The 22,494-nt window shown below is 36.2% G+C and overlaps 2 protein-coding genes across 2 annotated transcripts in view; one reads left to right on the top strand and one right to left on the bottom strand.

Annotated features, from left to right (window-relative positions):
• Positions 1 to 446: 446 nt before the first annotated feature.
• Positions 447 to 6,414, top strand: LOC117912055 (transmembrane protein 208 homolog). Its single transcript, XM_034826491.1, has 5 exons — positions 447 to 676; positions 1,689 to 1,882; positions 4,732 to 4,816; positions 5,821 to 5,886; positions 5,988 to 6,414. Exons 1-5 carry the CDS (start codon positions 593 to 595, stop codon positions 6,078 to 6,080), a joined length of 522 nt encoding a protein of 173 aa, XP_034682382.1. The 5' UTR covers positions 447 to 592; the 3' UTR covers positions 6,081 to 6,414.
• A 580-nt stretch (positions 6,415 to 6,994) lies between these two features.
• Positions 6,995 to 22,494, bottom strand: part of LOC117913221 (lysine-specific demethylase JMJ25-like) — a 76,844-nt gene continuing 61,344 nt past the window's right edge. The window contains exons 14-15 of the mRNA XM_034828183.1: positions 8,897 to 8,958; positions 6,995 to 7,501 (exon numbers count right to left, since the gene is read on the bottom strand). Coding sequence (XP_034684074.1) covers positions 7,429 to 7,501; positions 8,897 to 8,958 — 135 coding nt within the window. The 3' untranslated portion in view covers positions 6,995 to 7,428. The remainder of the gene's footprint in view (positions 7,502 to 8,896; positions 8,959 to 22,494) is intronic.

Below are 22,494 nucleotides of genomic sequence, written 5' to 3'. Positions count from 1 at the left end.
AAAATCAATAGATGCACAAACATTTTGTTCTTTTATATATAGTATAGATTAATTCTATAAAAATCATGAGGGACCCAATTGCAAAGTGAAGAAGTTATGTAAGGACAATTTTAAAAATAGAATTTAAAATCTGTTTGATTTTGACTTACCTTCAAAAGACAATAACCTTTAAAAATTATTTTAAAATTTTAAAATATAACTCATATCTTAAATATTAGAATTTTTTTTAAATAAAATGATAAATATTGAACGATTTTATTAATTAGGCGTTTTTTCTAGTAATTAATTTTTTGTTGGTATTTTCAAAAAAAAAAAAAAAAAAGAAAGGTTATCATAAATCGGTGCAAGGAAATTCCCATTCTTGATCGAAGAAAAGGTACCCTAACAAACCAAACAACCCCCATAGGGAGGTATTTGATAATTGATATTCTTGTTGAATTCCATCGTCCAATACGATCAAACCCCATAGGGAGGTATTTGATATTCTCCATCATTTCCAATCTGCTCGTATCAGTCCTTGTATCTGTTGAACGAACTGGTGTTAGGGTTTACAGCTACGCACCGCAGATTCGGGAATTGTAGGTAAAGAGGCATGGCGAACCAAGGCGCCAAGAAGCGTAAGGAGGAGAACAGTCGCCACATGACTAAGCTTCTTCGCCTCATCATCGCCTGTAATGTACGCTTTCTCTTCTTATCATTTCCCTATCTACTCCTAGTTCATATGTTTGGTCTCTGAGAAAACTGAGAATAAGAAGAAAAAAAAAATTATTTAATTTTTATGTTTTTATGTTTCGTTGGTTTGCTTTCAGTTTAATTACTTCAAATTGTTTGCTATATTTGGCACAAGTCAGTGAGGAATTTGGTTTCTCCGCCCAGGCAATGAAAAATACATAAAATTTCCTTATGTTTTCTCGGCAACCTTGGAAAACGGAGTAAAAGGAAAACAATTTGTTGAATGTTCAGGAAAAAATAGAAAATAAAATCAATTAAATTGGGCTAAAAAGAGGTATTAAGCTCCAGTGGGCGGAATTTTTTGTTTTCGCAGTTCCCGGAATTGGGAAACCATTTTCAACAGTAAAAGGGGAGAACCCAAGATTCAAAGTTGTGATTTTGCTTATGTTCTTATGTTTTCTCTGAAAGCAAACCAAATTCTAAGATGATTCCTCTTTCTTTTGGTGGGTTGGGGTGTTGGCTTGTTATACAATTTCTATGTTCATTGTGGTGCTACTGCCAAAATTAATAATATCACTATTACTGCCTATATGGATTTTTTATTTCTACTCTGTTTCCATGCATTGCAGATGAAGTGTGTTAGGTTCCTTATTGAAATGATAGTAGGGTTGGGTGGAAAATAATGAGCTTTATTCGTGACTTTTGTCAAAATGGTAACATAAAGGTTTTCATCTAGAGTTTACCGCCAAGATGAACTATGTTGGGTCACATGGCCCCTTTTTTTTTTTTTTTTTTGATAATCGAGGAACCTTCCATGGCTAAGCCCTTAGGACTCTCCTTGTGGCCTTAAAACTTCAATTGTTTGCTATCCCTGTAATTAGGACTGGGCATAATTCTGTTGAATAGTTTGCATTTTGCTCCTTAATTTAATTTACTTGTTATTCCTTATGTTGTATCATCTAGGTCTGTTTTTGTTTTAAGGCATTATGTTTATGGCTTGAATTGTGATCATATAGGTTATATATGTGTTGGTGAGGATGCTGTTCTTCTATTCCACCTTCACCTGGAAGCATTGGATTGGCCTGTTGTTGACCACTGCAGCCTATGTGATCCCCTATCGGCAACTTGCCTCAATGGCAAAACCTGCCTATCATGATGATGGGGAGCTTTTGGATGGAGGATTTGACATGAGTACTGGTGGAGTTTGTGGGTATGTCTTCCTCCTGTTATTCTCTATTTGATTCTTTCAAATTTTTTATGCTTTTTATGCCTTCCCTATGTTGGTATTTCATGAGGACCATTGTTAATGTGAATCATCATTGTTGCTAGCTTAAAAAAATGAAGCTTTTGAAAAAAAATCATGGGTATTGTGCTTGCTAGAGCATGGAATAGGGGACAAATTTGATGATCAAGTTTCTGCACACACACACTAAGGAAGGATCAAGATTTAGAATCTTTCTGCTGTTAGTTTGTTCAGAATAGAACCTATCATGCTGGATGTTAGAATTGTGGAAGCCGGATATTTTGCTCAATTGTGCAAGCGGGTACATGAATCCAATTCATTATTTTGTGTTCCTTTTCAGATTGTTTAACCACCAAGGTCATTTTAGATGCTATATTCTGAAGCCACATTGAGCTGATGCCGTTAGAAGTTTTTGCTGGTTCTTATATGGATGTGTCCATTGAATGCATGGTACAGTACTTGCACATTGTCATATTTGGTTGAGGGGTATGACACTTGTGCAAAGTGCCAAAGGATGTCTAATAGCATCTCATCAAGGTTGATGAAATCTATGCCAGAGCACCAGTCAATAGCTTGAATCTCCTATTGCGTTCCTAACTCATGCACGTGCACACATGCATCGATAGGATATTTGGATTTTAGAATTGTCCAAGGAAAATGTGCTTTTTGTTGTCTTTTAGTCCTGAACTTTAAGTATAGGAATACTTGGTTTCAAACTTGAGTTTAGGTGACATTTTTCATGATCCTTGGAAGGGAATTAGTACTGAAACATTAATCTGATCCATGGTTTCAAATGTTGTTCATGATAATGGATTCAGAGTCATATGGGACTCAATTTATTCTGACAAAGTCAAATGAGATTGGGTTGACTTTAATGTCAAATCCATTACTGCAGATTGTAGTTGTTATTTATATTTCACAACCACATCAGCCACGGATTGTTGGAAATAATTCCTTGTATAACTAGTAGCCTAGCATTTTGTTAGTAGCATATTTAGATAAATAAATGTTCATAAGGATCCTATCAAATGTTGATATCATTTAAAAACAGTTACTTTGAATTTCATGATTGGTTTTGTCATGAAGTTATAGCTGAATGGCTAAAGCATCTTCTACAAAATTGCAAGTCAATAATTGGCATCATGGAAGTAAATTTATATATTTCTCTGTTCAAATTTTATTTATTAATGTCCAAGCGGTATGAGACATCTGATAGTTGCCATTATATTTGTGTGATAATTTTTTTCTCATCCTTGTGACCAATATAAAGTTGGTCTAACATGAATTATTGAATAACATCCAGGTGCTTGCCATAGAAAGTCGATCACATTCTTGCCTTCTAGTCTTATTTCTAATTAAACTACTGCAACTTTTTAATGTGGTTGAGTTGCCTTGCTGTTAGGTTACATGTATGATTCCCTCTGCATCTATAAATTTGGAAAACTATATGCTAAGTGCATTGTCAACTTTCCTGGATTATCTTGGCTTAAAATGCAGGCTTGATAGTTATGATCATTTAAAACTGAAGCTGATATTTTCTAATTTTTTGTGAACTTAGATTATACATGAGTTTCTTCTCTATCTTTGATATGTAGTGGCATTGGTTTTAGGCTTTACTTATACTATAGACTATAGTGGATGTTTATACTTGAAACCATAGTTCTCTCTTGCTCAGATATGCCTTGTGAAGAAGACTTGTCCTTTTTCTGGCAAACTCTTCTTGAGTTCATCTCTTGGTGAAATGAGAGGAATATGGAAACTAACCATCTCAGATATGTATGTAAATCAAGAAAATGACATACATGTTAATTGGCAGCCTGATCTCATGTTTTTTCACAGCCCAAGTTCTGAAACGGGATCAAAATGTGTATAACTTTCTTCCAGGGAATCTAATTCTTGGTTCTTGTTGCTTCTTCTTTCTCTGAGGTTATTAATGTGGTTAGCTATTATTACCCCATTCTTCCCTACCTGTAGGTGAAATTAATTCTTTCTTTTGAGTTCATGTTCTTCAAAGTAGTTATAATTTGATGGTGGATTTTTTTCCTACATTTTAAATTTCCATCACAGAGAAACCTTGGATAATCTCAATGGAAACCATGTTCTATACTCTTATTTGAATGACATCAGACTACCCAATTACCTTATTGAAGTTCATTATAAACTAGGCTTTTGCTGTAATGCTATTGCCTGATCAGATTCAGTCTCTAAGCTCATCCAGAAACAAATTGCTGGAGCAGCAGCTGCTGCTAAGCATTTCCTTCAACAAATAAAAGGAGTTCTATAATAAATTTTCTAGAACTGTTCTTAGGCAAGTGGAGACTTTTTCCATCTTTGGTTTGATATGATATGGAAAAAGGTAGTGATTGTTTGAGATAGTTTTTTAACTCTATTTTGTTTTTTGGATATCAATCTTTGGTTGAGATCTAGTTTTCCTTTCCTAGATAAATTGGATTCTACTACTTTGCAATTCCAAAATTCTGGGAAAACCCTGTCATGAATTGATTTAAAATACTAAAACTGGGTACTTTTTGTAGTATTTTCCCCTCATGTCCTGGGGTTCCAAGTTCACATGAATGATTAGGTTAATTTTCCCTATTAGGCTTATTCAACATTGCATAGTTCAGTATGTATTCTCTAATCTACTGTTCACATGAGTGATGGGGTTCATTTTCCATATTAGGCATTTATTCAACATAGTTAAATATATATTCTTTAGTCTTCTGTCAGCGTTATAATTGTTTTCTATCAATACAAACTGTTAATTTTTCATGTATTCTATAAAACCAAATCTTACTTCTGAGTTGGTTGTCTTGCAGTTATTTACATGATGTAATCTACATTACAAGCTTTGTGCAAATCATGTCCATCATCTCTGAAAAGTTTTGGTACACGTATCTGGTGGTAAGATCCATTCCTGATTTTTGTTTGGAAACATGCACTCACAATGCACATGATGGCACCTTGTAGTCATGCATGTGGATTGAAGGTCAAGTAATGGAGAACATGTATAAATGTTAAGCTTTGGAATTTCTTGATGAAAGAGATTATTAAAATATAGATGAAATTCAGAAGAGGGAAAGGATTGATTTATAATAAAAATTGTTATCATTTGAAGCATGTTAATCCTTCCATTGTATTTGGTTTGAGCCATCCACTTGACATCATCTAGTGGTCCTTGAGTAGTTTGGTTTTCTGAGAAATAAAAGTCTTGATGGTCTTGAACCCTGATTATATTGATTTTATTATTAATATTATTGCTACCACAAGAAAGAAAATTCTCATCTTAAATGTGATGGTGGCCCAATCTTATTATATCTAAAAATCAAATTAGTGGTCTTTCGCGCGCGCGCGCGCACATGTGTGTGTACCACATGACCACCCCAACCCCTTGCCACTTAAGCCAAGTACGAAGGGCAAGGGTAGCTTTTTATATATCATAACATTATTGCCCAATTGCTCTTTCTTTTCTTGGAGAGATATGGATGGTAATAAAAGATGGGAAAATCATCCTTTTAAAATTGCTGGTATCTTAGAACAGATTTGACTCATTAGTGTTGATTTATTAGGTGTTGCTACGTCATGGTGAGCATTGCTTGATCAAATAATCAATATGGCGAAACCTTCTGAGTTCAGTCGTTGAATTGTGTTTTTTGGTCTAGTTCCATGCATGCCATTGAACAACTGCACATTTTTACGTATGTATGTAAAAATATTTGCAGATTGATAAATTGTGCCAATGTGTATGATGCATGTTATCTTCTATTTGTCATTAAAAAAGGGGAAAAAAAAAAAAAAGATACAGATAAAGAAAAAATGGTTTATTAGAGAGATTGCAGATGAGTTGCTAAAGTGAAAAGGTGGGACAGTAGGTGCACAACTAAACTTTCTTACCTGCTGCTTTCCAGATACCAGCATTTGGAGGCTATAAGATTTTTGGTCTCACCAGGGGACTTTTGTCACAAAGTTCGGAGGTACCTGTCACCCTTATTCTTCTTTTATGTCATTTGGAGGCTAGGCAAAGCATAATATATGGTTGTTATAGTTAGTTACTTGTGTGAATTATGTTCCACAGGGAGCCACGGAAGATGAGAAGACTCGCAAGAAGAGAGAGAAAATGGAGAGGAAGGCTTCAAAAGTCAAAATCATGAAGACAAGGACTAGATAGGTCACCTATGAATGAGAAGACCAGTTTTGGGTGATACCTAATTATCTTCAGTTTGACAATGAATGCCTTGAAGCCCGAGTTTTGAATGTGAGTTTCATGATCTGGTTGAGCAGAACAGAGGAAATGTACACTATTTTGATAGATAAAGAAGGCATTTCATGTAAATTTGGTTCCTTTGCACTATACTTTTAATTTTTTTCCATTGAATGCTAGGAGTGGGTGCTGGTTCAAGGCTCTTGAATGAGGTTGGCTTAAAACTTTGATTGAATTTTGTGCATGTAGTGCCTCCAATAACGTCATTATATCACTACTAGCTGAACTACGCATTTGTCCCTATTTGCCCCTCAAACGGCCATTCTTTTTCTTTTTGCATGTTTCTCATAGTCGGGAATTAGAGCAGCATGAGTCCGTACAGTCTCCTCTCAAACAAGTTATTCTTCTTAGATGATATGTTTGTTGTAAAATCTTATGCATTCTTACATCGCCTGTCCTAACATGAATTCCATCTTTTTAAATCATTGCTGGGAATAATTGCTACTTTGGGAAACAAAAGCAAGTTCTTATCAAATCAGTTATTTGTGAACATGGAACAGTGCATTGTCTATCATATTCCTTTTTATATTTTTTTTTATCAAAAATAATAATTTCCTCCAATACTAAATATATTTGATAGTTATTACTGTACCTCATGTTTTAAAATAGAAAATAATTATATTTCCATATGTAAAAGAACTTCACAAATTTTCAATAATTTTAGAAATTTTCTTGATGTTCATATATTATTGATGTTTGAAAATAGTAAAAAAATAAAAATAAAAATAAAAATTAGCAATACATTAATATATCTAGGAAGACTTAGTTGCAGTCTTTCGGATGGTCCTGGAGGTACTTCTGAGATATGATGGGCTTCATTGAATCATCAGATTCTACTTACTAACAGGAGATTTGAGTCAAAAATATTAACATTTTTACATTCATGCATCCCTCTCAAGTTCAGAGAGTACTAAGAGTATTACAGAACATTCGGAGCTCCCAAAACCCAAAAAGAGAGACTGCTATAGAGATGCCTTCACATAGGAGCAGCTCAAATTCAACAAAATTGAAGACAAGACTATTTCCATTGGATGTGTAGAAAACAGCATATACATGATCTAGCAAACTAATTTATACAGCAACTAGTTGAAAGCATTAGTCCTTGGATACCATGGTTAATTTTGAGTTAAAAGAGTTGTTTAACAGGTTAAAGTTTCCGGTGTTCTGATCTGATAGAGACACGCTTCCCTTGTCCTGAGCTGATGTCTGAGATTCAGATGGAATGTGAAGAAGATGAAGCCAAGGAAGATGTTTTTCATTCAGATGATTGATGAGAGTCTGTAGGTGGCTCTGTAGTTTCTGGTGGTGATGGAACTGCAGCTTCATCCCTACGAGGAACAAAATTATTTAGAAAAAGAGTGTGGCTGTAAAATATCAGGCCCTGAAAGGTTCATCATATATTGTCCATGGTGTCCATTCATGGTTGTGGGTATTTACTTCACATAAATGCATTAGAGAAAATATAAACGACTCTTATCACTAACCATAAAACGAGACAGTTCAGAGATCCAATGCCCTGACTGGCCCGCAGATGGTCTTACACACGAATCCAACAAATCATTGAGGTGTCAATCCCAGTTTAACTAGCAAAAGCACACACATGCACGATTGATCTAATGGACGAGGAACAACAAATTGATTTGTCTTAAGGTATAGAGAAAATACAGATATCCACTGTAGTAGTATAACTAACATTAACATTGACATCACCTGGGTGCTAATTTTCATGATAGGTCCCTCTTAAGAGGGAACAGAATGAATTGGCTCCAATGCCATGTAAACCAAATAAAAATAGAATTCCCAGAAAGGAAAACCCTATGGGATCATGTTATTATCTAAGATTTACATGGGACAAATAGCAGATTCACTAAAAGTATAAATATACCCTTTAAGTTCCCAATATTTACCACAACAAAAGTTGCTAATATTTGCAACTATAAGATATTGCACAATTTTCTTACAGACCCTAATCTGATTTGGAACATGTTACAGACCCTTGTTACAATCAGTCAAGCCCATATTTCATCAACTTCCCATCCACTTTTGTGAGGATATTAGCACTAATGTTTGTAGACCATAACAGTCTAACCCAATCCAACCCACCCGAGCCATAGCCCTGGTTATCAACAGCGAGCCCCATAATTCATCAACTTCCCACAACTTTCTTTTTCTATTTGAAGATAAATGTCAATTTCTTAAATTGAAAGTCCAAAAGACTAAACCTTTAACATAAATGTTAATTTCTTAAATAAAAAAAATTCAACATACAACATAAAACATGCATAAAATAGTACTGTTAAGCTCTGGTTTCCAAAACCTTAATCCAAAATCAACCCACTTGTAGGTTGGTTGAGATTTCTTAACCCAAAGCGTCTTTTTCGGATTGGGCTGGGCACAATCCATCCAAATTCCAGCCCCCTCACCACCCAAAACACAAGCAAAAATCCGCACAGGCACACACAGATACAACCATGTCCTTAGGCACGGATGCACACACACTCCCTCAATGCAAAATCATGAGTATTTTAATGCATTAGACAAATTGTCAGAAATATACTTGGAAAGATGTACACAAGGTTTATTTTCTTGCAAGAAATTTGTAATGTAGCTTTTAGCTAATGAAGGTCCAGGAATTAACATAGACAATAGTGTATCATGTACAATTATAAAGCATTAGCAGATCGACAGTATTATGATATTTCCTACTTAAAACTGCTGCTCACCCTGTTAACTGCTCCAAATTATCAACAGCTTGTCTTAGCGCATGAAGAGACATTTTCTTTACCTGTTTTGTGGAGAGCAAAAATCAGGGGCCCGTCATCAAAAACAGATAGCAAAAGCACTTAAAAGTCTTAAACAACCACAGGTGTCACAAAGACACACATAGACACATGCACACCCTAGTGGTACTATGTCAAAATTAGAGCTATTGACCTCAAGATTGGGTTAGTCTTACATCAACTCTAAACCATAAGATTTGATTCAAATGTAGGGATGATAAATGGATTGCTTAACTGGGTACACTTTGTCCAACCCATGTCCAGATGGAATGGTACACCTCCAAGGAGTAGGAGCAGAGATGGTACTTTAACCTGTGCCCCACATCAGATTTTGAACAAATTTAAGACCCAGTCACTCACCCCAGTCCATCCTGATACAAATATATTCTCACTTATTTCAATTATTGAGGGATTATCTAAAATATCAAATTACTCCAGGCAACTATTATATAACATAAGAGTGATGGTCCCACAAGGATGACTTGTCCTTAAGAATCGAACCAGATTATCATGGGAGAAATATAAAGAGGCCTCCATCTCTGCCCAGTTTCAAGTGGCACTAAGAAATTACCATCAACTACTAATTACTGACCATTAAATCCCACAACTGAAATATGATGGAAAGAGGACCTCCACCTCTTAGTAAAGAATCTAAAGATCCATCTTCTCTCCAGTTGTTTAACATTAGTGAGTTTCAATGATATCCACTATATGAATGTGATGCCATATGTTTAACCTTTTTTGTCTGTTCAGGTCAAAATTTAAATAATTATTGTCCAAACAAATCCTCACCCATTTTACTTCAGTCAATTTTCCTGCATTCCCCCAGCCCTGTTTCTGGATTGGCTTTCGAATAAGTATACATTTTTTTTTTATCAGGAATCAATGGCTTTATCCCAGCCCATTACTTTTCTATTTAGATCACATAGATTTGGTGACCTGTCTTTGACATTGCATAATTCTGGCCAACGTAATCTGTATATCTAAATCCAATGAAATTTCATATAGAACCATTTGAGGTGTGTAATCATGTAAGCGACAATGGTATTAGTATCTGCATTGATAATCATGACCAATGAATAGTTTAATTAAATATAGCAATATGGAAAACAGCTTGTGCAGACCAGGAGGAGAGGACGAAGTTCATCCACTATGCCATTAGATATATTACCAGTATCAGATTTGCATGAATTTTACTATTCCACCAGGCAACAACCTTGGCAGCAGATTCATTGTGGAGGCAAAATTCAGGTATCTTGAGGTTCATTCAATTTAAGTAGGAAAGATTCAAGTAAAAGATTTGACTTGTTAAACTCAATTCTCATTGATAGCATGGAAGAACAGTTGGAGCTGAAGAAGGATCTGGAACTTAAGTCATAACCTGCAAATGCCACTAGCAACCACCAATCAAATTTCTTCATCTAGTAAGCTACAGAAACCTCTACTCAACGAGGGTAGTATTGAGTTCTTCCAGATTACTGTTTTTTCCATAGTAAACAGATTTAGGAGAAATCCTTGCAATCAACCTATTTTATCTCCAGGCAATAGGTGATACCATGCAGGTGCATGATGAGCACAAACCTACAGTTGGTCAACTAGTTGCTTTGGGTCTGTTTTCTTACACTATCTTGTAAAGATTATTAAGTTTGGAGTTCCTTAGGGTGACACTACCTCACTTTCTTAATTTCTTGAAGGTTTGGATCTGGTTATATTTTCAAATATCTAGAATGAGAGAAACCATTAAAATTTTTAAAGATTGGCATCTGTGAATAATATTATAGTTTCGTTTGCATCTCTTTCAGATTTTCATTTCAAATCTTGCATTTTCACAGATTTCTATCCTCTTTCTTTGAATCTTGAGTTGTAAAAGTATAGCACTGACATCACTCTGTGATCTAACTTATTCCTTAGTGATTCTCTTTAATAATCTATTCACATTATCTAAAATAAAAAGTTTATTTAGGATTACTTCCAGCTTAGGTTTTAAATACTTCAACTAGTAAATTTGAGCTCAACAACTAGTTTTATTGAAACTACAAAATGACAAGTCACTCAACTTTATAGCAGACACATTAAATTCATGTCAGTATTTCATTCCATTTCTTAGCACTTACATAAGCTCAAGTAAAACCAATGTAGCGCTAGGAGAACCTATTGTCACCAAAATGGAATAAGAGACTTTCCTAGGTGTGAAAAGACAAGAATCAAGTAAACAAAAGAATTTTCTGGCTTGAATAAGGGAAATTCTGTTCAATCAAGAAGCTAGCTCCCCATTGAGCTGGGCACTAGTTAAGGCATGCTGCACAAGAGTACAAAGTTATGTGTCCATTTGTTTCCACATTAAAGTCAAGTTAATAATAATAACAATATTTTCACATTAAATTGTCAAACAATCATTCTATCGTTACTATAAATATATTCACATTTTGTTGAAGAATTATTTAATTCTAGTTAATCACAGATAAATAATTCATTCCATTGAATTGCACAAGAATATATAAAGAAGAATGAATTATCTTTCCCAAAGAACAAAATCTGGCCAACAAAAAGAAAGAACAATAAAATAGAAGCAAACATGGAAAGCTAGAAGTAAAAAATACAAAAATCCTTTCAGTGTAGGACAGCTCCAAAGCCAACAAGAAAAAAAGTAGTAACGGAAGATTAAAGAAGAAAAAAAAAGGAAGGCCTCAACAAAAGACTTTAACTGAGAGGCCCCACAATTAACTAGAAATACCAATGATTAAGTAGCCCCACTCTTTAGCAATACCGATGATTTGATGCAGCCAACCATCATATTTCCTAGGACCTTAATTAGCATTTGATGCCTAAGAGGTGATGATAAGGAATCCCCCTCCATTATGACATTGTGCAGCACAATTGATCTGGTCAAAAGAATCCTCCAAAAGGCCTAAATCTCCACCACAATAGCTCATCTCAAAAAAATAGACTAAGAAAAGGTTCTCAACACTTTACACTCCTCCATCGCACCTCATATACCAGGCTGAAATGAATCATCCATAAAACAACAGTCCAAATTTGCTTGAGAGCACCTAATGGATGAGATCTTTATTCAACCTACACTACAGAAACTCCTCTTTAATAAACAAACAAGGCTCCAATCTCAAATATCAAACTCAAAGAGTGTAATAATTGCTTTCTCCACTTTTAATAGTCTAATTTGGGCCTATGTGGCTTCACATCTTTAAAATGTGTCTACTCCCACCAAATATCATAATTACCTCCCAATGCAAGTACAACATCTTTGTCACATTTCATGGGATTGTGGGACTAGATAGGCAAACACCTCTTTACAGAACCAGACAAATTAACTCCCATATTAGGATAAGGAATCAGCTTTGATGTAATCACCCATCCCCTCCCATATAGATATTATCTGCTCTTGACCCAATGGCTCCCATGGTTTTAAAACGTGTCCACACAATCAAGAGGAACTCATTACATCCATATTTTCAATATCTTTTCTCCTAACTAATGTAAGATATCATAAAGACCCCATGAAAAACATTTGTAATTGAAGCCTAAAGGGAAGATGAAGATTGTACAACCTCCCATAAAGCCTCCACAGGACTCCATCTATTCTTAAAAAATCTCACGTTTCTCTCAAACCAAATGATCACCCAAGTGAAACAAACCACTTGCCACAAAACTATGCCTTTAAGAAGCCGAACACCAACAAACAACGATAATAATGTCTACTAAACTCTTAAGAGGGAGCTACAACATAACTACCATCTTAAACAATCTATGATGCATTAAGGAAATTGGGCAATGAAGGAAGAGATGATCCACTAACTCACAACAATCCAGGCACATAACACATCATTCAAGACTGAGGGGCCTACTAGGTCCCATCAACTACAATATGTCATTAGTATTAACCTTTTCATTTTCCATTATCCAAGAAAAGGCCTTAACTTCAGAAAGAGTTTTGCTTTCCTAACAAAATTAATTGGGGAAAAACAAAAGATGGTATGATCTATAGGTGAAAAGTCACAATAGAAGGAGTGAACAGAAAATAAGCCTAAAGAGGTCAAAGACCATACCTTACAATTTGGGAAGGAAGAAGATAAGTTCGCAAGAAGAAAGGAAAATATGAGCATGGAGAGCACATCAATCTCCACATCTATAAAATTACAATCAAAGTTTAAATTCTAGGTGACCATTCAAGAAGAATGGTCTAGTATTGAAGATATGGATAAAACCTTAAGACAAAAATAAAAAACAAGTAGGAGAACTAAGACTAATCAGTTTGATTAGCCAATTGCACATCCTCCCAAAACAATTTCTTATTCTTTCATCCACCAAATAACAAATATAAGGAGTATGGTTAGGGAAGATTTAGGGGGTGTTTGATAAAAGTGGTAACCACTTATAAGTGACACCCGCTTTATAAGTGAGTTTGATTTCATAAATTTTAAACCTCTTAAGACTAAATATCATGCAAAACCACTGAATTTGTATGGTAAAAGGGACTTGACTAAACTCATGGCAAAACACAACAAATGAATTTTAATTTTTTATAACTTTTTTATTCCATCTTTATCTTTTTGTAAAATAAAGATTTTATTATTAACTAATTTTATATTAAAATGTGTTTTCTTTTAATCAAATTTTTTATTATTAGTTCCTTCATGTAAAGAAATTAAATTCTTTTCTTTTTTATAGATAAAACCACAAAAACTTTATTAGAAAAAGGGAACTAAAAAGTAACCCGAAGCATACAGGGATACACGAGAAGCCAAAAGACAAAAAACACACAAAAAGGCAAACACTCACCAGCCCTCAGCTAGAACCCAACCAATCAACAAAATTAATTAAAGATCGGGGTCCTCCATCTAAACAAAACTTAGTCCAAGAAAAGAGATTACAAACAAAAGAATTTTTCATTCTTTGAATCGACAAAACCTCATTATCAAAAACTATCTTGTTTCTTTCTTTCCAAACCGTCCAAAATAAACAAAGAGGAGCTGCCTGCCAAACCTTTCCACGCTTCTTATCCACAAAGGAAGCGGACCATCCTATTAGAGTGTCTCTAACCGTAAGCAGGAGGACCCAATTAACACCAAACAAAGAAAACACAAGATCCCACAAAACCCTCGCCTTGGGCAATGAACAAGGATGTGATTAATCGTCTCCTCTTCATCACAACACAAGAAGCACCTGTTTGCTAAAATCTAGTCCCTCCTCTTAAGTTGATCTTGGGTTAGAACCTTCCCCCAAGAAGCTTCCCAAGCAAAAAAGCCCACCTTTGTAGGCACACAAGGGCTCCAAATGATGCTCCACGAAAACGGGACTGCACGGCTAGATTCAAGAGTATTGTAAAGGGATATTATAGAAAAAATCCCATTCTTCGAAGCTTTCCACAACACTCTATCCTCCAACCCAGCAACTAGCCTCTTTCCTTGAAGGGTCAAGAGGAGCCTCTCCACCGTCTCCACCTCCCAATCATTAAAGGGTCTAGAGAAACAGGGAATCCAACCTCCCACATCCCCCACAAAATCCCAACAATCCGCTACCCACGCATCTTGAGACACCGCTAAGGCAAACAAAGAAGGAAAAACCTCACAAAGGGAAATATTTCCGCACCAAATGTCCTTCCAAAATCTCACCCTTCTGCCATCCCCACGGCGAAGGAAACATTTTTAAACAACAGAGGACCTTCCTTTGTAATTTCCTTCCAAAACCCCACCCCATAGCCCTCCCTAACCTCACGAGAATTCCACCCTCCACCTTCTTCCCCAAACTTCCTACTAATAATAAGCTTCCAAAAGGACTCCCTTTCAACCACAAAGCGCCAACTCCATTTGCACAAAAGGGCCCTATTGAGAATAGAAAGATTTCTAATCCCCAAACTACCCTTCTTTTTATGAGAACAAACCACAACCCACTTTACAAGATGGGGCTCTTCTCCAACGCTCCCCCACCCCAAAGGAAATCCCTTTGGATTTTCTCAAGCCTCAATCTAACAACTCTTGGCATAGGCAGCAAGGACATGAGATAGATCGGCATGCTAACCAACGTGCTCTGAATGAGAATGATTCTCCCCCCCTTGGAAATGAATTGCCTCTTCCACAAGGCAAGTCTCTTCCGCATCCTCTCTTCCACACCATCCCACACTGCCACCGACTTATGAGGAGCACCCAAAGGGAGCCCCAAATAAGTGGAAGGGAGAGATCCCACTTTGCAGCCCAGTTCAAAAGCTAACACCTCAACGTTCTCTACTCTTCCCATCGGCAGAAGTTCACTTTTATTCAAATTGATGCTCAGACCAAAAATGGCTTCAAACCACATTAACAGCCAACTTAGAAAAGCCATTTGCTCTTGGGAATCCTAAGAAAAAACCAATGTGTCATCAGCAAACAGCAGATGAGACACTTGGATCCCACTACCACCCCTTCCCCTTATCCTGCAACCGGTAAGAAAACCCCCCTAACTGCTCTGTTAATGAGGCAACTTAAGGCCTCCATCCCTAAAACAAATAAATAAGGGGAAAGGGGATCCCCTTGCCTTAACCCCCTAGTGCTCTGGAGAAAACCCGAAGACGATCCGTGGAGATGCACCACCTAATCCAACCAGCCCATTTCTCCCCAAATCCCATTTTTTGCATCATTGTCAACAGAAAATCCCAGTTAATATGATTGTAAGCCTTCTCTAAGTCCAATTTACACAACACACCATATTCATCCCATTTCAGCAATGAGTCTATAGTCTCATTAGCAATTAACGCAACATCAAGGATTTGCCTTCCTTCAACAAAAGCATTTTGGGTAGGAGACACTACCTTTTTTAACCTATTAGCTAGGACCTTGGCGAGAAGCTTGTACAGACCTCCCACCAAACTGATGGGTCTATAGTCGCATAAATCATCAGCCTCGCCTTTCTTAGGAATTAAAACCAGGAAAGTGGTGTTCAGACTTCTAACAAATTTACCCCTCTCAAAAAAATCCTTGAAAAATCCCATTAACTCATCTTTGACAAAGTCCCAGCAAAACTGCCAAAAAGCAAGGGAAAAACCATTCGGACTAGGAGCCTTGTCCCCATTCAACTCTGAGAAGGCCAAAAACACCTCTTCCACATAAAACATCTCCTCCATCCTGGCTACCTCCTCTTCCCCAATTCTATCAAACTCCAGACTGTTCATACTAAGGTGTCAACCACCAGGATCTGATAACAAATTCTGATAGGCCCTCACCACACCCCTTTGAATTTCTTGATCTTCTGAAAGCCAGATTCCATTAACTTTAATCTTTTTCAAACAATTCCTCCTTCTATTAGAATTTGCCACCTTATGAAAGAATCTTGTATTCTTATTGCCTTCCTTCAACCACGTTTCTCTTTATTTCTGTCTCTACGAGATTTCCTCCATAAGCGCCCACTTCTTGAAGTCCTCCCTGGCCTTCTTTCTAGCCTCTAACTCCTGCTTGTTTAAGACTCTCTGTCGCTCCTGATCATCCCAAAAAGACACTTTGTCCAGAGCCACCCTCATGTTCACCCCCACTTTACCAAAAACTTCCTTGTTCCAATTCTTCAACTTAATTTTTAAAGCCTTTTATTTTTCTGTCAGGATAAAACTATAAGACCCACTGTAGTTGAAACCTTGCCACCGGCCCCTAAGCAACTCCTTAAAGCCCTCTTCCTTCAACCACATATTCTCAAAACGAAACGGAATTGGACCTCTCCTCACACCACCCCCATCTAACAGAAATGGGAAGTGATCAAACACCGGCCTTGGGAGAATACACTGAGAAACCCCACTAAAATGATTCTCCCAATCCTCCGAAATTAGGAACGGTCTAATCTTGACCCGAATTGACCATTCAACCCTCCACTCCATGTAAAAGGCCCCCCCTAAAGAGGCAGATCTCTTAAAGCCAACTCTATTTTTATTTGATTTATATTAAAATTAAATATCTTTCAAAATAAAATCTTTTGTTTTTAGTTATTTGATATAATAAAATTGGAATACCAAATAAACTCTATTTAAGTTATTTATAAGAACTAATTTTTTATTAAAGGTTTAAGGAAAAAAACTGAAAATCACGATTATATTACTTTAAATGATTTTGAAAAAAAATAAAAATAAAAGATGATGAAATAATTAAGTAATGCATTATTTTTAGTTAGTTGTAGGTTCAGCCATGTACAGTTGTAGTTTCAGTTGTATACAATTGATTGTCTAGTTGTTGATTAGTTATGATTTATTTTGTATAGTTGTCGATTATTTTGTATAGTTGGCAATCCTAAAATAGCCTTGTGTACCCTGTATAAATACCATTGAGATATATGAGAATATTCATTCAGCAATTTATCAAGTTGGTATCAGCACGAAAATAGAGAATTTCCATTATTACCTAGCCGACACTCCTTCCATTCTTTTTCACCCTCTTCATTAACACATATGTACAAAAACAGATATGAGTATTTCTAATAACAAAAAGTCATCCAATGGTGACCATTCATGAGACCGCCTCTCCAGCAGTTTCTACGAAGTTAGATGGTGCTAATTATCATGTTTAGTCTCAAATTTTGGAAGTGCATATTATTGGCAGAAAGAAGAAGGGATATATCATAGGAAGGAAGGTTGCACTTACTGAGGATAATCCAAACTATGATGAATGGGAGGCCGAAGACACTCTAGTCAAGCCTTGGCTCATCAATTACATGACTGATCGGCTGATGTCACAGTTTGTGCAGTGTGGAACAGCTAAGGAGGTGTGGGATGCAATCAAGAGAAGCTATCTTTATGTCTTTGACTCTTCTCAAGTATATGAATTGATGAAGAAATCATTTCAATCACACCAAGGTGGTCACCCTCTTGCAAAATACTACAATGAGTTAAACTCAATATTCGCAAAGCTTGATTATTGAAGACCCAATGACATGACGTGTGTAGCTGATATTGAGAATCAAAGGAAGCGCAAAGCTGACTCTTCTTCTTGCTTTTGCACTCACTGCAATAGCACCAAATATACGATAAGATGTTTGCTGGAAGAAGCATGGTTATCTAGAGAGGTACAAGCTTAAACAAGCTGAAAGGAAGAACAAGAAATCAACTCATGTTGCTCTTATTAACACTACTCCTCCAGCGTCTGCTTCTTAGGTTTCTCAATTATCTTCTCAAAAAGGTAATTCTGGTTTGGACTTTATTTCTACTGCATCTAACACTTGGGTTATTGATTTAGGGGCCATTGATCATATGACTAGTCATTCTTCCCCATTTGACTCTCTAATGCCTTCACTTGTTAAGTCTGTTCAGGTTGCTAATGGGACTCCTATGTCGAATTTAGAAGCCAAGAATGTCTCACTTCCCCCACACTCTCCATGTCCTTCGTCTTACTTCCACTTAGTCTCTCTAAGAGTCTTATTTCTATTAGCAAGATTACCAAACATTTTAATTGTTTTGTAACCTTCCATTCTACTCACTGTGTGTTTTAAGACAATCTTACGAAGATGAGAATTGACATTGGTAAGAAGAGGGGAGGTCTTTACTACTTGGAGAGGGTAAGGGAGTTACAATCTAAATCTGATCGTATTTTTCAAGTAGCAAGAGAGACATCTGATAGAGAAAAGATTTTTTATGATATTGTCAATTAGGTCACCCATATTTTGCTTATTTGAAACGTTTATTTCCTAAGCTGTTTCGGAATATTTCAGTTTCTAGTTTAAGGCGTGAGTAATGCATTTATGCTAAAAATCATCGTGTGCCTTTCAAAATAAGTCTCAATAAAAGTCCGATTCTTTTTACCCGTGTTTTTACCAATGTTTGGGGTCCTTTTTCTACTCCTTTTGTTTCGGGTCATAAATACTATGTGTCTTTTATTGGTAATTGTACTAGGGTGAGCTAGATATATTTGTTTTAAGTCTAAAAATGATATTTTACATGCTATTTCTAAATTTTCTAAAATGATTGTCACACAATTTAATTCTCAGGTTAAGGTTTTTCTCTCTGACAATGGTTGTGAGTTTGTGAATTAGTCCTTTTCTAATTTATTCAAAGAAAATGGAATCCTTCATCAAGCATATACATACACGCCACAACAAAAAAACATAGCAGAGCGTAAAAACCATCACATTCTAGAGGTGGCTTGGGCTTTATGCTTTACTATGTCTATTCCAAAACGTTTCTGGGTTGACATTATCATGACCGTTGTCTTTCTCATCAACCGAAGGCCTGCTTATGCCATTAATTATCAAACTCCTTTGCGAATGTTATCACAATTTCACTTCATTCATTTCGCATTAAATCTTTGTCCTAAAGTTTTTAGTTGTATGTTTTATCTTCATATACACTCTCATCAAAGGGATAATCTTGATCCTCGTTCTCTTAAATGTGTCTTTCTAGGTTACTTTAATTCCCAAAAGGGTTATAAATGCTTCCATCCTCCTATAAGCAAATACTATGTCTCCATGGATGTTCAATTTTGCGAAGGGGAGTCTTATTTTTTTGGGAATGTGTCTTTGATTCCTCTTCAGGGGAAGATTAGTAGTAAGGAAGAGGAAAGGTTGTGGTTAGAAGAGAAGAGGTTATGGATTTTAGGTCAAGAGGAGGATTCAATTGATTTGGGAAAGGGGGAGTCTGTTGATACCCTCAACCCTATGACGACTAAGTTTGCCTCTAAGGAAAGAAGAGATAGAAGACCAGCCAAATTATTTCAACAAGGTTACACAAAGAAGAACAAAGATGCTACTGTCATTCCCTCTTCTAGACTCCCATACTCTTGATGATACTACCATGCCATTGGATGACTCTTCCAAAACTAATCCTAAGGTACATGTTTGTTCACCTTTAACTTCTGAAACTACTACCTTGAATCCACAAGATGGTGAACAAGGTAGGAGATATCCTCTTCATATCATAAAGAACCTGATAGGTTGGGTTTCTCAAAATCATCCTCTAATGTTGTCTATCCCATTTTTTATTTCGTCTCTTATCATCACCTATCTAAGACTCACCTTGCTTTTGCTCTTTAGTTATCCTCTATGTCTATTCTTACTCATTTTCAAGAAGCCCTTAAAGATCCCAAGTGGAAGTTTGCTACGATAGAAGAAATGAAGGCTCTCTAGAAGAACTCTACTTGGGAGATGGTTAAGCTCCCTTAGGAAAAGAAGATAGTGGAATATAAGTGGGTGTTTATAGTAAAGTACAAGTCAGATGGGACAATTGACAAGTACAAAGTTAGACTGGTTACCAAGGGATACACCCAAACTTACGGAATTGACTATTAAGAGATCCATACCCTTGTGGCCAAGATGAACACCATTAGAGTCATACTCTCTCTTGCGGTCAATCTAGACTAGCCATTAACACAGTTTGATGTAAAAAATGTCTTTCTCCATGGTGATCTATTAGAGGAGGTGTACATGAACCCCCCTCCGAGGTTTACACCAAAAGGAGGCAAGCTATTCAAACTAAAAAAAGCTTTGTATGGATTGAAGTAGTCGCCAAGGGCATGGTTTGGTAAGTTGAGCTACTCAATGAAGGAGTAGGGTTTTAAACAAGCAATGACATATCACACTTTGTTCCATAAGAGAGATGGTGATGATATTACTCTACTTATTATTTATGTTGATGACATGATTGTTACAGGTAGTAACTCTAAAAAAATAAAGAACCTTTGGAGCTATCTGGCCAAAGAATTTGAAATGAAGGACTTGGGTGCTCTAAAATATTTCTTAGGTATTAAAGTGTATCGGTCCAAGCAAGGACTCTACCTCTCACAACAGAAGTATACATTAAATCTCTTGGTTGAAACTAGTAACTCCACTAGCAAACCTATAGATACTCCCATTAAGATAAATTATGGTTTGTCCATCTACCCTCATCAGATTCCAATGAACAAAGAAAGATATCAGAGACTAGTGGGGAAATTAATCTAACTCACAGCAGACCTAACTTGTCATATGCAATTAGTGTTATAAGTCAATTCATGCATAATCCGAGTGACCAACACATGAATGCAGTAAGTCGTATCCTGACCTATTTGAAACCCTCTCCAAGCAAAGGTATTATGTTCTCTAGACACAAACATCTAGATATTGAGGGTTACATAGACTCTGATTTTGTCGAATCCAAATTGGATAGAAAGTCTACCTCAAGGTAAGTGTCATTTGTAGGAGGAAATTTGGTGACTTTGAGGAGTAAGAAACAAAATGTGGTCTCATTGTCTAGTGCAAAAGTTGAATACCATGCACTCCATCATGAAACTACGAAACTTACTTGACTAAGAATTCTCTTAAGCGAGCTTGGATTTTATCCTAAGAAACCTATAGTGCTCTTTTGCAATAACACAACAATTATTGAGACTGCAAATAATCCGGTACAACATGATCAAACTAAGCATATTGAACTTGACAAGAACTACATGAAGGATTACCTAGACTCTGGCATGATAAAGGATCCTTATATCAAGAGATTTGACTTCCCCACCTAGCTACGACCACCCTGATCGTAGAGCACTTCTGATCAAAGATCAGCCTGATCATAGAGCACCCTGATTTACAATCAGCCTGATCGTAGAGCACTGACATTAACAACAAGAGTCGTCTCATCTATCTGCTTCGGTCAAAGGATTTTGTGGTAAGGTTGGCTTGAATGATTCAACCAGACAAGTCCTTTTTGCCGCCCCTGACCTTTGATATATACAGTTCCTAGCGCTCCTCAAGAGTCTAGAACAGTTATAATCTCTCTGGCCTTGAAAACAGACAAATCAATCAGGTCGAATAATCCGTTCCAGTTTTACCTTCTTAATCTCCCTCTCCTGTCAGTCCAGTCCTTTCTTTCCCATACGCTTTCTTGCCATGACAGCAGCAACAGCAGGCCCCGCTTTATCAACTGGACTCTTCTGAGCGCATAATCCTTCCTATGGTTCTGTTAACGAGACGGCTCTTGTTGTTAATGTCAGGTAAAAGTTGCATACATCTAATGGGATAATCCCATTAAGAGGGGCAGATCAGTTAGTGAATATGATGACTCATGTAGTTACTAATGGCCCATTGTATGCAGCATTATCCAAGTTGGGCATGTGCAATATCTATGCACCAACTTGAGGTGGAGAGTCAGTTGTGGGTACAACTGTGATGTATAGCTGTGATGTATAGCCATGCGTACAGCTGTGTGCAACTGATTGTGTAGTTGTCAATTAGTTGTAATTTATTTTCTATAGTTATCAACTATTTTGTATAGTTGACTATCCTAAAATAGCCTTGTGTACCTAATATAAATACCCTTGAGATATATGAGAATATTCATTCAACAATTTATCAAGTTTTTTTATTGACCATAAACTATGTAGGTCATATAGATTTTTCTATTTTGTCACAATTTTTATTCTCTAATTTATTTTTATTGAATTTCATATTATATATTATTTAAAAATATTATATTTAGTTACTAAAAAATTGAAAAATAAAAATTAGAACGAAAAAACATATGGAAAGAAAATGGTATAGAAAACTTTTTCCTTTTTATAAATAAGAGAATGTATTAAATAGCATAACTAGCACATAAGAATACACAGGTC

This window comes from Vitis riparia, chromosome 4 (genome assembly GCF_004353265.1).
Source record: "Vitis riparia cultivar Riparia Gloire de Montpellier isolate 1030 chromosome 4, EGFV_Vit.rip_1.0, whole genome shotgun sequence".
In the NCBI taxonomy this organism is placed as follows: Eukaryota; Viridiplantae; Streptophyta; class Magnoliopsida; order Vitales; family Vitaceae; genus Vitis; species Vitis riparia.
Note: the sequence above shows the minus strand (reverse complement) of the source record. Positions and strands in the feature narration are given on the sequence as shown.